The following is a 17,594-nucleotide window of genomic DNA, read 5'->3' as shown; positions in this document are numbered from 1 at the left end:
TGTCAATGAATTCAATATCTACTGTATAATATCGGGACCAGTGAGGGTTGTCAATGAATTCAACATCTTCTGTTAAGTATCATAAACAGTTATCAAGATAATTGTACGCGTACCGTCTTATTTTAAAAGCAATTTTCAACCATGTGTGTTGGAACAAATGAGAAGTCAATATTTTCTAAAGTCACCAAACAAACAATTTTTATAAATGCAGATTTTCAAGCAATTAGTATATGATAATTATTAGGCTTTCATAATATGCTATTATGGTTAGCAAAAAAAACCAGTATGGTATGAGGGGAGGCAAACACGGCAGGGTGTGAGAGCCCTGACTGACCCCCAGGGGCCAGGGGAGGCAAACTCAGCAGGGTGTGAGGGGAGGTAAACACAGCAGGGTGTGAGGGGAGGCAAACACAGCCGGGTGTGAGGGGAGGCAAACACAAAAGGGTATGAGGGGAGGCAAACACAGCAGGGTGTGAGGGGAGTCAAACCCAGCGGGGTATGAGGTTAGACAAACACAGCAGGGTATTAGGGGAGGCAAACCCAGCAGGGTATGAGGGGAGGCAAACTCAGCAGGGTGTGAGGGGAGGTAAACACAGCAGGGGGTGAGGGGAGGCAAACACAGCCGGGTGTGAGGGGAGGCAAACACAAAAGGGCATGAGGGGAGGCAAACACAGCAGGGTATGAGGGGAGGCAAACACAGCAGGGTATGAGGGAAGGGAAACACACCAGGGTATGAGGGAAGGCAAACTCAGTAGGGTATGAGGGGAGGCAAACTCAGCAGGGTGTGAGGGGAGGTAAACACAGCAGGGTGTGAGGGGAGGCAAACACAGCAGGGTATGAGGGGAGGCAAACACAAAAGGGTATGAGGGGAGGCAAACTCAGCAGGGTGTGAGGGGAGGTAAACACATCAGGGTATGAGGGGAGGTAAACCCAGCAGGGTATGAGGGGAGGTAAACACAGAAGGGTATTAGGTGAGGTAAACCCAGCAGGGTATGAGGGGAGGCAAACACAGCAGGGTATGAGGGGAGGTAAACCCAGCAGGGTATGAGGGGAGGCAAACCCAGCAGGGTATGAGAGGAGGTAAACCAAGCAGGGTATGAGGGGAGGCAAACTCAGTAGGGTATGAGGGGAGGCAAACTCAGCAGGGTGTGAGGGGAGGTAAACACAGCAGGGTATGAGGGGAGGTAAACCCAGCAGGGTATGAGGGGAGGTAAACCCAGCAGGGTATGAGGGGAGGTAAACCCAGCAGGGTATGAGGGGAGGTAAACCCAGCAGGGTATGAGGGGAGGTAAACCCAGCAGGGTATGAGGGGAGGCAAACCCAGCAGGGTATGAGAGGAGGTAAACCAAGCAGGGTATGAGGGGAGGCAAACTCAGTAGGGTATGAGGGGAGGCAAACTCAGCAGGGTGTGAGGGGAGGTAAACACAGCAGGGTATGAGGGGAGGCAAACACAGCAGGGTATGAGGGGAGGCAAACACAAAAGGGTATGAGGGGAGGCAAACTCAGCAGGGTGTGAGGGGAGGTAAACACAGCAGGGTATGAGGGGAGGCAAACACAGCAGGGTATGAGGGGAGGCAAACACAAAAGGGTATGAGGGGAGGCAAACTCAGCAGGGTGTGAGGGGAGGTAAACACAGCAGGGTGTGAGGGGAGGCAAACACAGCAGGGTATGAGGGGAGGCAAACACAGAAGGGTATGAGGGGAGGCAAACTCAGCAGGGTGTGAGGGGAGGTAAACACAGCAGGGTATGAGGGGAGGTAAACCCAGCAGGGTATGAGGGGAGGCAAACCCAGCAGGGTATGAGAGGAGGTAAACCAAGCAGGGTATGAGGGGAGGCAAACTCAGTAGGGTATGAGGGGAGGCAAACTCAGCAGGGTGTGAGGGGAGGTAAACACAGCAGGGTGTGAGGGGAGGCAAACACAGCAGGGTATGAGGGGAGGCAAACACAAAAGGGTATGAGGGGAGGCAAACTCAGCAGGGTGTGAGGGGAGGTAAACACAGCAGGGTATGAGGGGAGGCAAACACAGCAGGGTATGAGGGGAGGCAAACACAGAAGGGTATGAGGGGAGGCAAACTCAGCAGGGTGTGAGGGGAGGTAAACACAGCAGGGTATGAGGGGAGGCAAACACAGCAGGGTATGAGGGGAGGCAAACACAGAAGGGTATGAGGGGAGGCAAACTCAGCAGGGTGTGAGGGGAGGTAAACACAGCAGGGTATGAGGGGAGGTAAACCCAGCAGGGTATGAGGGGAGGCAAACACAGCAGGGTATGAGGGGAGGCAAACCCAGCAGGGTATGAGGGGAGGCAAACACAGCAGGGTATGAGGGGAGGTAAACCCAGCAGGGTATGAGGGGAGGCAAACCCAGCAGGGTATGAGGGGAGGTAAACCAAGCAGGGTATGAGGGGAGGCAAACTCAGTAGGGTATGAGGGGAGGCAAACTCAGCAGGGTATGAGGGGAGGTAAACCCAGCAGGGTATGAGGGGAGGCAAACCCAGCAGGGTATGAGGGGAGGTAAACCAAGCAGGGTATGAGGGGAGGCAAACTCAGTAGGGTATGAGGGGAGGCAAACTCAGCAGGGTATGAGGGGAGGTAAACCAAGCAGGGTATGAGGGGAGGCAAACTCAGTAGGGTATGAGGGGAGGCAAACTCAGCAGGGTATGAGGGGAGGTAAACCAAGCAGGGTATGAGGGGAGGCAAACTCAGTAGGGTATGAGGGGAGGCAAACTCAGCAGGGTATGAGGGGAGGTAAACCAAGCAGGGTATGAGGGGAGGCAAACTCAGTAGGGTATGAGGGGAGGCAAACTCAGCAGGGTGTGAGGGGAGGTAAACACAGCAGGGTATGAGGGGAGGCAAACACAGCAGGGTATGAGGGGAGGCAAACACAGAAGGGTATTAGGTGAGGTAAACCCAGCAGGGTATGAGGGGAGGCAAACACAGCAGGGTATGAGGGGAGGTAAACCCAGCAGGGTATGAGGGGAGGCAAACCCAGCAGGGTATGAGAGGAGGTAAACCAAGCAGGGTATGAGGGGAGGCAAACTCAGTAGGGTATGAGGGGAGGCAAACTCAGCAGGGTGTGAGGGGAGGTAAACACAGCAGGGTGTGAGGGGAGGCAAACACAGCAGGGTATGAGGGGAGGCAAACACAAAAGGGTATGAGGGGAGGCAAACTCAGCAGGGTGTGAGGGGAGGTAAACACATCAGGGTATGAGGGGAGGTAAACCCAGCAGGGTATGAGGGGAGGCAAACACAGCAGGGTATGAGGGGAGGTAAACCCAGCAGGGTATGAGGGGAGGCAAACCCAGCAGGGTATGAGGGGAGGTAAACCAAGCAGGGTATGAGGGGAGGCAAACTCAGTAGGGTATGAGGGGAGGCAAACTCAGCAGGGTATGAGGGGAGGTAAACCCAGCAGGGTATGAGGGGAGGCAAACCCAGCAGGGTATGAGGGGAGGTAAACCAAGCAGGGTATGAGGGGAGGCAAACTCAGTAGGGTATGAGGGGAGGCAAACTCAGCAGGGTATGAGGGGAGGTAAACCCAGCAGGGTATGAGGGGAGGCAAACCCAGCAGGGTATGAGAGGAGGTAAACCAAGCAGGGTATGAGGGGAGGCAAACTCAGTAGGGTATGAGGGGAGGCAAACTCAGCAGGGTGTGAGGGGAGGTAAACACAGCAGGGTGTGAGGGGAGGCAAACACAGCAGGGTATGAGGGGAGGCAAACACAAAAGGGTATGAGGGGAGGCAAACTCAGCAGGGTATGAGGGGAGGTAAAGCCAGCAGGGTATGAGGGGAGGTAAACCCAGCAGGGTATGAGGGGAGGCAAACCCAGCAGGGTATGAGAGGAGGTAAACCAAGCAGGGTATGATGGGAGGCAAACTCATTAGGGTATGAGGGGAGGCAAACTGAGCAGGGTATGAGGGGAGGTAAACACAGAAGGGTATGAGGGGAGGCAAACTCAGCAGGGTGTGAGGGGAGGCAAACACAGCAGGGTATGAGGGGAGGCAAACTCAGCAGGGTGTGAGGGGAGGTAAACACAGAAGGGTATTAGGTGAGGCAAACATAGCAAGGAATGAGGGGAGGCAAACCCAGCAGGGAATGAGGGTAGGCAAACACAGCAGGGTATTAGGGGAGGCAAACCCAGCACGGTATGAGGGAAGGAAAACACAGAAGGGTATTAGGTGAGGCAAACTCAGCAGGGTTTGAGGGGAGGTAAACCCAGCAGGGTATGAGGGGAGGCAAACACAGAAGGGTATGAGGGGAGGCAAACACAAAAGGGTATGAGGGGAGGCAAACTCAGCAGGGTGTGAGGGGAGGTAAACACAGCAGGGTGTGAGGGGAGGCAAACACAGCAGGGTATGAGCGAAGGCAAACACAGAAGGGTATTAGGTGAGGCAAACTCAGCAAGGAATGAGGGGAGGCAAACACAGCAGGGAATGAGGGGAGGCAAACTCAGCAGGGTATGAGGAGAGGCAAACACAGCAGGGTATGCAGCCTGGGTATCAAGAAAAGAATACACCTGCTGTTACCCACGGCATGATGGTAAGAGATGACTAATGTGGGAACCTCTGCAGAAAATGTGTTTTTGCCCTCTATTTGGGGACACAAAAGCGGCCAAAATAAATCTACTGTACCCATTGCAATAATTTGGATCTTTATTTCTTCTTATGTGTAACTTCCTTCTGTTTCTTAGCGCCTTGCTTGGTCATACCTCAACGTTTGCCCAGGTGAATAAGGAAACAGGTTCTGTCCCCATGCTGGGGACATACCTAAGTCCTTAAATAGCAGTTGTTATACCCTGCTTAATGTTCAACATTTAGGGCAATGGCACACGTTGATACATGTTATATGGGTGTCGTAGCACTTTAAAGTCGGCATCAGATCCGCACTTTCAAAAATTACACTAACATACCCTGTCTCTAGAACATACATACATGCATGCATGCATACACTACACACATGGAGGCATGTGCTGAAACAACCTTAGCTGATTATAGGACAATAAATCTTGTTCAACCAACTAACCATCTGATTGGTCAGTTTTCTATTAGCTTTCATGTAGAATTTATCAATTTTATTTTTTGGTAATAAATATTAATTCATATTTCACAATGACATATGTTACCAATTTTTAGATGATTTGTTCTGTTTTTACTTACAGATGTCTATACATTACCAGAATATTTTACTCTACATGTATGGAATTATCATCAATTTCTGTAGCTGGTTCTTCCAAGAAGTAGATCTACCAGAATCAGGTAAATATCAGATGAAAATTATGCCAAAAGCATAGAAATGATTTTAATGGAATAATTTTTTGACATTTTGTCAACCTCTGGAACCTGTGGTTAGTTTTCCTGGGCAAAGCTTACTAAGACTGAATATGTTGTCCAATTATATCTCTGCCGGTCCTGAAACCTTTCCTTTAAAAGATTATGAATCTGAAATAGCTGAAGAGATGTAAAGTAAATTCGGGATATAATCATCCATTTTGTGTGAATAAAAGCATCTAAGATGCAGGTTCAAGTTATTCTGGTATTTAGGTCTGTTTATTATGTAGAAAACTAATGGTGTGTTCTTGTAAATTACTTTCCCTCATATAACTTAGTAAAGCAGCACTTCACTGGTATCACTTTTATTTGAATTTACAGAGACCCAGTTCCACCTCTTCAGAGGATATAGTGTTTACACCTGGATGATTGTAATAACACAGGTACGGTATTGTAATTACACAGGAAAGGTATTGTTATAACACAGGTAAGGTATTGTAATTACACAGGAAAGGTATTGTTATAACACAGGTAAGGTATTGTAATTAAACATGTACCGTATTGTTATAACACAGGTAACGTATTGTAATTACACAGGAAAGGTATTGTTATAACACAGGTAAGGTATTGTAATTACACAGGTAAGCTAGGTATTGTAATTACACAGGAAAGGTAAGGTATTGTAGTTACACAGGAAAGGTAAGGTATTGTAATTACACAGTTAAGGTATTGTTATAACACAGTACAGGTAAAGTATTGTAATTACACAGGTAAGGTATTGTTATTACACAGGTACGGTATTGTAATTACACAGGAAAGGTATTGTTATTACACAGGTACGGTATTGTAATTACACAGGAAAGGTATTGTTATTACACAGGTACGGTATTGTAATTACACTGGTTACAATATTGTAAATCAAGTAGATCATTGTGATTGAACAGACCTGTTAGACATTGTAAGTTATGGATATAAGCCGAAAACTGTCCAATAAGTGAGAGAAAGGACATTTGTTGAGGCCCGTTACGTTCCAAATTCAACAGCTAGAGTACTGTACCAGCGGTGTATATATCTGTGGAATTCAACACATTCCAAAATCAACAGCTAGAGTACTGTACCAGCGGTGTATATATCTGTGGAATTCAACACATTCCAAAATCAACAGCTAGAGTACTGTACCAGCAGTGTATATATCTGTGGAATTCAACACATTCATTCCAAAATCAACGGATAGAGTACTGTACCAGCAGTGTTTATATCTATGGAATTCAACACATTCCAAAACGGGCCACGTCAACTGTCCTTTTTAACACTTTTTTTGTTAACGGGCCACGTCAACTGTCCTTTTTAACACTTTGTTTTGTTTTGTTAACGGGCCACGTCAACTGTCCTTTCTCTCACTTTACTGGACAGTTTTCGGCTGATATCCGTAACAGATAAGACATTGTAACAGGGATATAGTTTGATAATAGTCTTTATCGTGAGATCACTATGATTCAGATATCCTGTTGTTCACCATCTTCTATAATCAAAGTTTACTATCAGGCAGTGTGGAGGGTATTTGCTGGTTGGATCATAAACTTTGGACAGCAATATTGATTCTTTTTAAATACATGCAGTCACGGTCTGTAAAGAATGGTCAGTGCTCTGCGGGTGGGATAGGACATAAAGAAAATAACAAAAGGAGTGGAAATGGTGAGAACTCAATATTTGTGATAGCTGTGTGTCTTATGTCATGTCTTCAGGACATTCAGTACTTTGATTTTATCTTGGAGACCAATTTGCATTCGTGTCCTCTGTACTTTGAGTACGTTGATTTGATATTATAGGCCTGATATCTTTTATGTGTTCAGTACTCTCAGCACTTTTTATTTCCAGGTCACCAACGGTCTCATCATGTCGGTGATCATGAAGCATGCCAGTAATATCACGCGTCTGTTTGTGGTGTCGTCTGCCATGCTGGTGGCCACGGGACTCTCAGTCACGGTTTTCAATACCAACATCAACTCCTATTTCTTGATGTCTTTAATTCTTGTCCTAGTCGCTCTATGTTTGTACCATATGGATAAGAAATGACGAACATTATAACATTGTTGTCGTTATTGTTTAGTATTAAGATATGTCTTCCAAAATATTTTACACGAACACTTGTAGATATTAATGTCCAAAACGCATTCTGTATAGTGCTAATATTCTACAGAGGTTTAGAGTTATTCTATAATTATCACCTGAAAATATTTGTGAAATATAAACCTGTGAATTTGTTGTCTCTATAATGGAGAGTTTGTTAGAACCTTGACTATTTACTGTTACCCAAAATCTAAACCTATCAAATGTCTTCCAGAAAAAAATGCCGGAAAGTTTGAGCTTCCGGAATTACAGTGAATCAAACTTTACGTAAACAATTATAGGAAGGTTATAAATTATAGCAGATATCTTTTGCATATTGTTATGAAAAATGCTGTTGGTTCAGAAATGGTTTTATTTATAAACACTGCTAGATTTTTTTTAAAGAAAACTATTCTCTATGTTAAAATATATAAATATGATGAAACTAGGTAAGCTTTATTGGACGTACAAGGAATGGTGTTTTAAGTTTTTATTGGAAGTGTAATTTGAGATTGTCTTTTAATGTTTGTAAAACGTACTGTGAACTGCTTGTAAGCAAACTTCATTTATGATCTTGAAAAGCCTGTGTTATTTTACATGGAAAAAATCCTTTTTTGGAAAGTTCCATTGCTATTTTTCAAAACTATTTTTGGTGTTTTTACCTGAATTTTATGATAGTTGTAGTTATCTGGATTGAAGCTGAAACTTTCCCAAATTTACAGCGTGAATGGGCACAATTGCAAGTCACTTTCATAATAAACATGGAGGACTATGCTATGGTACAGCCAATCACGAAAAAATAGTTGTGATATAATTTTTTCCCATTGAAGTAAAGCTGCAAAAAGATGGGGAAATTTCAGCTTCAAGGCTTATTTTTATGTATCCTTAATGTATCTCGCCTCAGAAAAGTTTAAAATAGAGGAACCTATCGGTCACTTTGTTACATATATATATTTATATAGTAATTTTTTAAAAACTTTAATCATTCATATCAAGGGAGCCATACAACCATGTGTATGTGAAGGCCTACAGTACACTAATAGGGTATTTATCACTCATATACATTATGGTAATGAAAACATATAAAAATAGAACTAGTTTCTTATTGTTAACCATTTATTTGTTGATCTGATTTCCCGGTTTGTCAGACAATCAGTAACTGTTTTCCTTACATTGTGAACTCTTTGTATGGAAATGTTATCCCTGTAGGTGTGAAATTGACCACGATTTGGAACATTCCTGGAGGTTGTGTTTAGAAGGGTTAATTTTGTAATTGTTACTGACAGATCTTTAATTACACTAGAATCTTTGAAAGTGTTTATTTCAGCTCATCCAGCACAAAGTGTAAGTGAATGAACTTTCTCCATGACAGGTCTTCTGTTGTCAATATTTCCCTTACAGGGCAAATTGGTAGATATATATCATAGTAAATCCTGAACAGTCATCTCCTTGATTTCCCTATTAGAGCAAGATTAAGGCCATCATCGTACCCATGCAGTGACCCGGGTCCCTAAGTCGGTGCCAATGTAACTGGGGTCACTTATGAATTGTATCCACCAGGAGATGTATGTGTGACTTCATTGTTATGCTAGTCCAGTGCTCTAAGCTGAAGATATAAATTCCCTCCAGCGGAGTCGGAAACAATCAACTAGATGGTTTTCACCACTGGGACATGCATATATAATCAAAATAGTGTTTATATATATTCATATCAAATATGAATCACATAATCACCCTGTTCTAGTTAATAAGAAAACATGTATCATTTTTGCCAGTAAGGGGTTGCTTTAGATAAAATTATATGATTGTGTATATTTTTATATGTCAGCTAAAAGCAGAGCAGGAAATGTTAGTCTTCTGTTAAATGTGATTGTAGCTAGTCCTGTTAGTTTTTTAATAAGCTAGATCCTTTAAAATTTGCAGTGTATTTCTGTGTGTGTTTGTGTATGTGATGAGAACATTACTAAGAGTTTTATTTGTAAATACTGTGTAAAGTTTCACAATTGTCAGGTCCATTCTAACCAACACAATCAAATCACACACTACATAACATGTATTTGAAAACATATTATTGGGGAAGGGAGACAACTCCTATAGCACACTAAGTAGACTGCAGTAAACAAAGCAAGGAGCCACAAAAAAGAACCGTGCGTTATTCTTTGCTATTAAAGAATCTTAAGATAAAAATTAAAAAAAAAAACCTACTTGAAGGTGCTGATGCTGAAACCTTGCCGTTCATGTATCAATATACATTGTAATTTACAATGGAACCACTGCAGCATTCTTTGATCATATGTGACCTGTATTCCATTTTGCTAAAACAATGTAGCTCTTGGTGTATAGTACTCAGCTTTGTGGTGATCATGTTATCAATTGAGTACTTATACTGCTATTAATATATAAATAAAGATGAAGCTAATGATAATATAAATATATCACATTAATTTTAAAGTTCATATCGCAATTCACTAATTATTAAAATTGATTTTAAAGGATTTTCATGTGTAAACCTGCATCAACAATAGACGATGTGCAGTGCAATGTCATAAGGTCATTGTGACCTTGACTCCAATGTCAAAGGTCAAATATGCACACATTTTTTCAGGAACCTCTTGTCGGGCTACAACTTTTAACCTGTTAAAGATGTCTTGATGAAACTTGAAGTATACTTGCATCTCCCATAGAGGATGTGCAGTGCACTGTCATTAGATCAATTTGTCCTTGATCCAAAGGTCAAGGGTCAAATATCTGCAAATTCGTTGGGAACATCTTGTCCGGGGCTGTAACTTTTAAACCATTAACGACATCTTGATGAAACTTGCAGTATGACGTACTGCACCACCTACAGATGATGTGTAGTGTCATTAGGTCACTGTGGCCTTTACCTCAAAGTTAAAGGTAAAAACAGTATGATTGTTTCAAACATTTAAACGTGTACGCTAAGGTGATGCCAACGATCCCTCACTGTGTCTAATTTGGCTTAAGCTTAGTATGTAAGTATATGATGGCATTGTAAACTCCATCCAAGCATCATTTGTGACAATGGGGTCAGTTTTAAGGACTTCCATATTGGTCCCCTTTGGAACAAATTAGAACTTGTTCATATATGCATTTTATGATTAAGCAGTAGACAGTGTCTCTAATGATAAGGTCAAATAAGTGCTAAGTTAAAGGTATCCTGATAAAACTTGCAGTATATCTGTATCAACTACAGCCAATGTACAGTGCACTGTTGTTAGGTTACTGTGACCTTGACCTTAAGGAAAAAGGACAAATAAGTGCAAACTTTTCATGAATATCTTGTCCGGGATGTAACTGTTAGACCTTTTAAGGGGAGACATCAGTTTTTTGTTCACAAAAAGAAATCTCTAGTTATGTTTGAATTGACCAGTATGATGTAAGATATTGCTTAGTTTAGACCAGTTTTAATGCATACCAGTTGTTGGTCATTTTACTTGCTTTAGAAAGCCTGTGTGAGTCTAGTCCATCTGCTGTTGTTATGATGTATATTGTATTGCCATTCATCGCCATCTGTTCACTTTTCACATATTGAGCTGAAATATTACCGGGGCCAAAGTTTGAGACACTAGGAATGACCAGTGAATGGTCCTTACAATTCGAGTTGTTCCCTTTCTGTTTTATTTAATGTTTTGTTCCATTATCAAGGCAAACATCAACAATTTAAACTCCAGGTTTATTGGAGAAATTGTATATAAAAAGATGAAAGAACTATAACAAACAGGGTCAATTTGAAATATCTGATTTTAAATAATATATGATTTTAAATGTTTAAGTATCTAAAATGGCTGCCATGTTGGTTATTTTGAGGATCATTGTTTGATCTTGAATTGAAGCCATTAGATATACCAGGGAACATCATTGTTTGGTCCTGGTAGGTTATAAGTATAATGTAGGTGGATATCATTTTATTTATATCTGCAAGTACTATATTACAGTAATTATCACAGATGACAGTTAAGGCCCACGTATGATTTAATCTTGCTTGTAACAAGCATCTCATTGGCTTAAAAATTTATGTTATCAGCCCATAATGTAAAAAAATGACGTCACCGTTTGTATCGTCGCTTTTGATTGGCTGATACTGCAGCGCAATAATTTTTAAGAGAAAAGAGTCCATCAATAAAAGTCAATTTCCACGGGGATTGTGTATAGTAGATTAAATTATAAGGATTAACTTGAATATATTTACACACAAAAACCCTGAGTGTAGCTCTCATCATAAACGGCTTTGCGGTTTATTTAGAGTACATGTACACTCAGTTTTTTTGTGTTATATCTCAATAACATGAAAAAAATAAGTTATTCCTTAAATAATATATTTTTATTATTTCAAAATGACATTGGTATATTTTTATGTGGTGATTAATTTATTTTAAAAACTGTTTGCTTGCTTTAAATATTTATTGTGATTGTGCTTTTAAATATTTCATTGTGATTGTTGTTACTATGTAATATTTACCAAGAGAGTAGTGTCTGACCCATGAGACAAACATTCTGTATTCCTTTCTCACGGATCAACGTTATACTAGTTCTGTTGCTCACATAGGAAGTATCTCCTTTAATGCCAAATTATGTTGAAAGTAAACCGAAAACAATATTTCACTTATCTGAGTTATCAAAGCATGCATTTAAAAAGTTCTAAACCTCATGACACTGTGTTGTACCCACCTAGGAGTGTTGTATAAGGCTATGTGTAGATATATATATATATATAGATAGATATAAATGCCCTGTTGTCAAGGGAATTCAATAATATAATCTAGCCTCGGGTTAGACAACCAAACAACATCACCGCTCGGGTTGGAGATTTCTCAAGGTAGGGGATGATTATTTTTCTCCCATCCTATTATTTCAGTCACAGCTCCACCGACAGTAGTCTGCCATGTTTGTAAACAAAAACACATGTGGGGTATGCATATCGTCATTCACTTTTGATGACGTCACAATTACCGATGACGCATTTTAATGACATCACAATTGAACACGTGCTAATCGGCACGAGGCTATCTCCCCCTAGGGGGTGACAAGCTGATCTTTCCCGGCTAAAACGGGAGACACACCTGTGAAGGGTGGACGAACCCATTGTCTATATCACTCAATACATATACTGAACACCACCTATCAAACTTTTCTTGAATATCCAAGATTATATCCTGATTGATCATCATTGATGTGTCTTTTATTTTGATACATGTATACATAACTGGTAGTCAGTGTACTGAGATATTTTGCATGTTTTACATCTGGATTTCACAAATCCAGGGAGACCACTCTGTTAGCATTACCTCATGGTGCAGTCTTTAGCTTTTTGGAATAGATAGAACTTTTATGTAATAAATTGTTTAGATTTAAAATATGAATAAACCTAGCTACAATGTAAAACCACTTATGATTAATGTAGAACTGTTGTTGTATGCTATTGTTAAGCGCTTTTACTATCATGGTGATATGAACCCATATTTTCTATAATAAAGTATGCAGCAAAATTACTATCACGGTTATATGACCCTGATTTTTCTTAAGTGATGTGCAAAAAAAATATAAAAAAAAATAATACCGCAGACCCGAAGGCAGTTAAATTTTTGTAGCAAGTGATTGGAAATAAAATTAGTTTTGCAAGCAGTAAGGGGCTAGCCATTTTACGTGCCCACAAGTGGATAGATTTTTAGGCATCTAACAAATTTGCACTTGTATTGTTTAAATGTTTAAGTAGCACAGTTGGTATATGTTTTATAAAGTTTGTGAAGTACAACAAAGTTCTTTCATTAATAGGGCCTCATATAAAACGTAACATGGGCCACACTTGTTAAAACGCTCAAACAGAAAACAGTCCCGAGTCATGCTACTAGGCCACAGTGAGTGCTTCAAAACTTGCAAAAAAAGAAACGACATTGACCCATATTCAAGGTCACTAGAGTCAAATTGATAAATACACTCAAATAATTTCTGAGCAATCAAAAGGTCTAGAGTCATAATGGTGGGCCTGTGGGTGGCGGGCATCGATTTCAATAACATTGGAGGACAGAAATAACCATCACCTTTATTACATGTAACAGGGGCTGTGAAAACACTCAAGGAAATTCTTCTGAAAAACCGAAAGAGTCATGATATTTGCTACGATCGAGCGCTACTAAATTTGTGAAAAGAAATAATCCAACATATATGTAGGGTCTTATTTGTAAAAACTTGTTAAAATACTCAAGTGACTTCCTCCAGAGTGCCAAAACATCCCGAGACCAATTGGACCTTATGTTGACATTTATATGGAAATCAAATTATTTTTATAATCTATAATCTACAGTTTATTTTTATTTTTATTTTTAATTTGTTATGAAGGCATGGGTTTATCTTTTCACAGTCGTCACAATATCATACAACACCGTCATGAATCAATAACTTTTATATTGTTATTTTTTTACATGTGTTATGATACAGGTAAAGGTGAAGGGATTTTAACATAATCTGACATGAAGCATACTTAGAACAAGGGAATTCAGGTTGTTTAAACAATAGAGGTATCCCCCATTCTGGTAGATAAATGCGGTACAATAAGCTTATGGTTTCAGATATGAATGGATGTCAACATTTTGCACGAAGCCTCCAAGGTCAGGGTGTTGATTAAATTAAGGGATTGCCGACAGGGGTTGAGAAACTAGCTCTTGTTACTTTTTAGTGTTCTATGTTATGAATTAATGTAAATCTGAAAGATAGGTTGACCTGTGGGTAGGTAAGTTAGGTTAAAATGGATTTACCTGTATCATAATCAGCTCAATTGAAATATGAACAATGTATACAGTTGTTCATTTCTTTCAGTGAAGTATGATCATTTGGACCTGTGGAAAAGGTCCTATTCCGTCTTTGCGTATTGCAGAGTTATCTTCTCTTGGGAGCAGGTATTGATTGTTACGTCATTGGTTTGTGCGAGAAAATTTCGTCGTTTTCTCAAAAATTGATGACGTTACTCTCACAAACAAGTTACGTAACAATCAATACCTGCTCCTAAGAGAAGATAACTCTGTAATACGCAAAAACAGAATATACCCCCGGTAATATGAAAAACATTATCAATCACTTTATATATTTACTATATAAGCTTTTTAGGAAATCCGTTGTAAAAAAATAGTGTTGGATATGTTAAAAAAATCCAGTTATGAGGGTTTTATCTTTTCCATGTATTGTTGTGATGTACGTTCTTATGAAACTATTTTAACCCTTTAACGTTACATCTTGGTGTATTTTATGTGAAATTTATTCTACAAAACTTGTTAATTTTGGTTTATGACTCAATGTTGGGTGATGTATATATATTTTGATATTTTTTTTCACGTTTTGATGATTTATTGTGGTTGTAATAAGGCTTATGCCAAACGTCTGTAAACAGCGGTCCATTATGAATCTCATATTTATTTGTGAGTTTGACAAAATTACAATTAAATATGAAGTTGACTTGTCTGTTGGCTTGTTTTTATCTACACACTGCTTTGGTCATCACAAATTTTTTGGATACGCTTATTAAATACCGCCAACCAGTTTCGGTATTTGTCATATAGATAACATTGTCAGGAAAGCTCCGTCCACATACATTGTAAGTTTGAAGAGGCTTGGACCGACAAACGCCAGATATGCCAAACGCAAAGAGACTATCGGAAAGAGACAAACGATACTAAACCCAGTTATTAGTAGCAAATGATCCGGCATTCGTCTAGAATATCCTGGAACACGTTCAGAACGCTACGAAATATTTTTGGAACAGATACGGAATATACTGTGCAGAACTGTCAAAGAGATTGAGTTTTTCCTACACTAATCACAACAACTGGTTTACCTGTCGTCCGTATAATGTGACCGGGCGAAATCTTGACTGTGTGTCTTCGGCATTTTACGTTAATAATTCACTGCTTGACGGATGAGAATATCTGGTTGTCACCTCTTTACATCGATATCTATTTAGGGAAACATTAAACAATGGTGGACAAATATGCAAGGATAATCCTTCGCTGCTTTGTCACGTGAAGTCTACGTGAAAAAAACTACTTAGCATGTCCCTGTTGCTGCTGACCGGTAGTTACAGAAGGACGTTTTCTGTCCTCGCTGACAAACTGGTAATAACATAGACCAAACAAGCAGTGGCCCTGACGGCAAACTTTAATGGCCTAGTCCTCGCAAATGGAATTTCCCAACATATGCAGATCAAGAAAGATTGAGAGTAAATGCAATCGAAGATATCAAAGGACTGAGTGACTCACGAGGATACCAAAAACTGTATTACTGCCGAACTGTGTGCATCCTCACTCAAAATGATGTTCGATACAATATCTTGTGTGATATCCATGATGTAAATAACGACGTTTTCATTAATACTCATTAGTGTTCATTCTGGTATCGTAGCATCTTTCTAGTATCTAGAACATATGGACTCTTTCTAACATGTATGATGGTATGAAACAGTTCCTTTAAAACGTTTCCATGATGTACGGTGGCGCAACTTTGAAAATATGTTGGAACGGAAGTGACCAATTATCATGTAATCTGTTTAAACGGACCTGTGTTTCATACCATAATAAAGGTTGAAAAGGTGCGTTTCAGTTCTTATATTTACGTTCAGAACAGCAAAGATAATATCATTATATCGTTCTTTCTAGTCGTAGTTCCGCTGGTCGAAAATTATTTGGGATTGTTATGATTGGTCCCCGATTGCTCAAGTTTTTTGACGGAAAGACCCGAACATTTTCCGTTTGGCAAAGATTAATGCTAATAGTTGTTGCTGTATATATAACATTACAACAATGTCGGCTGGTAGGTTTATCTAAGCACCGTACAAAGAAAATGTAAATATTTTATGAACATTGACGATTCCCCGGCCAATATAACTGCTTCAGGCAATAATTATCAATTGTAAGAATGCGCATGTCTATTAAAAAGTATGCCAAACGCTCTATCTGGACTTTGATATTCGGGCCTACCTTATACGATTCCCTAACCGCATTTAAAAATGTTTTAGTATTTTTGATGCTGTATTGAATAAAATAACTACCGCCAGAGTGTCTTTTTGACAAGGTGATAATTTTTCATACAATTTCATACAGTTTAGGAATTTAGAACATTCTAATTGTGAAAGAATCACAAAAAATGTCATTGATTGATCGTTAAGTTTTTGAGATTTTGAAACCAAGATATGAGTCCACCTGCTGATATGATTTTGATAACTATAGTTATTAAATATGTATCTGACATAAAAAGACATGGAGTATTGATGGCAAACTATTTGCATTGTTGAAAAATGGGGAAAAAAAGGAGAATTATGTATGACACTCAGCTGTGTGACAAGTTCTTGCTGGATGACAATAAATTTGCCCGTTAATGACCTGATATATATATGTTTCAGCCTGAAACAAGCATGTGATTCACATGTCTGTATCTGTGAAATCAGTGACTTTAATATGTACAAAATTCATCACAGTAATAAGAAATCAAATATATATATATAGTGTATGTACATATTGATTGAACAGATATAGAATGACATGTGACTTCAATATAATATATATGTAATAGGGCATGTGTCATATCTTATTGTTTATTTTATGTGTTGTTGCAAGGTTGGGGATCATATCCTCGTTTTTTTGCTTACAAAGCAGATGTAAAAAAAAGTTTGGTTGTATCTATTAGGTATAAATATGCTCCACAAATATAGCTGTATGTATACATATAATTTGTTAGAGAGCTGGCAAAATTTGTTCCCAATTATATTAACTAGTATACGTATGTGCTGCGGTATATTGTATAAATGTGAGAATGGAAGACCGGAAGTAATATATATATGCTCACAGATATAGATATATACATGTGCTCCTATATTGTCTAGGAAACGCTGGATGAATTTAAAAAGTAAAACTATAGGCTCCCATAGTATGTATTGGAGAGCATCTGTATAACAGGCCTACTTTATTACTGGATAAATGTAAAAAAAACAACAAAAAAAANTGAAATAATGAAATGGTTGTGATGTTGGAGAATAACCACTATGGTCTATTTTTTAGCCTTATATCAGTCATTGATTAGATGGTTTGTCTGTACCTTGGTGTCCGGATTTAAAAATAAAATAATTTGCAGCCACATAATTTCAGGCCTCTGGCATGGGATTTTAGTATAATGTGTAGGCGCACGTGGCTAGTGGAGGGAAGTCGTCCGGCACTGGCATAGCTT

General features: G+C 39.7%; 1 protein-coding gene across 1 annotated transcript in view; it reads left to right on the top strand.

Annotated features, from left to right (window-relative positions):
* LOC110445510 (probable UDP-sugar transporter protein SLC35A4) overlaps nt 1-11,430 on the top strand; it is a 41,089-nt gene extending 29,659 nt beyond the window's left edge. Inside the window, exons 8-10 of the mRNA XM_021490180.1 lie at nt 5,150-5,246; nt 5,640-5,701; nt 7,137-11,430. Coding sequence (XP_021345855.1) covers nt 5,150-5,246; nt 5,640-5,701; nt 7,137-7,334 — 357 coding nt within the window. The 3' untranslated portion in view covers nt 7,335-11,430. The remainder of the gene's footprint in view (nt 1-5,149; nt 5,247-5,639; nt 5,702-7,136) is intronic.
* The last annotated feature ends 6,164 nt before the right edge of the window (nt 11,431-17,594 follow it).

Source organism: Mizuhopecten yessoensis, unplaced genomic scaffold (genome assembly GCF_002113885.1).
Source record: "Mizuhopecten yessoensis strain PY_sf001 unplaced genomic scaffold, ASM211388v2 scaffold2317, whole genome shotgun sequence".
NCBI classification, from domain to species: Eukaryota; Metazoa; Mollusca; class Bivalvia; order Pectinida; family Pectinidae; genus Mizuhopecten; species Mizuhopecten yessoensis.
Note: the sequence above shows the minus strand (reverse complement) of the source record. Positions and strands in the feature narration are given on the sequence as shown.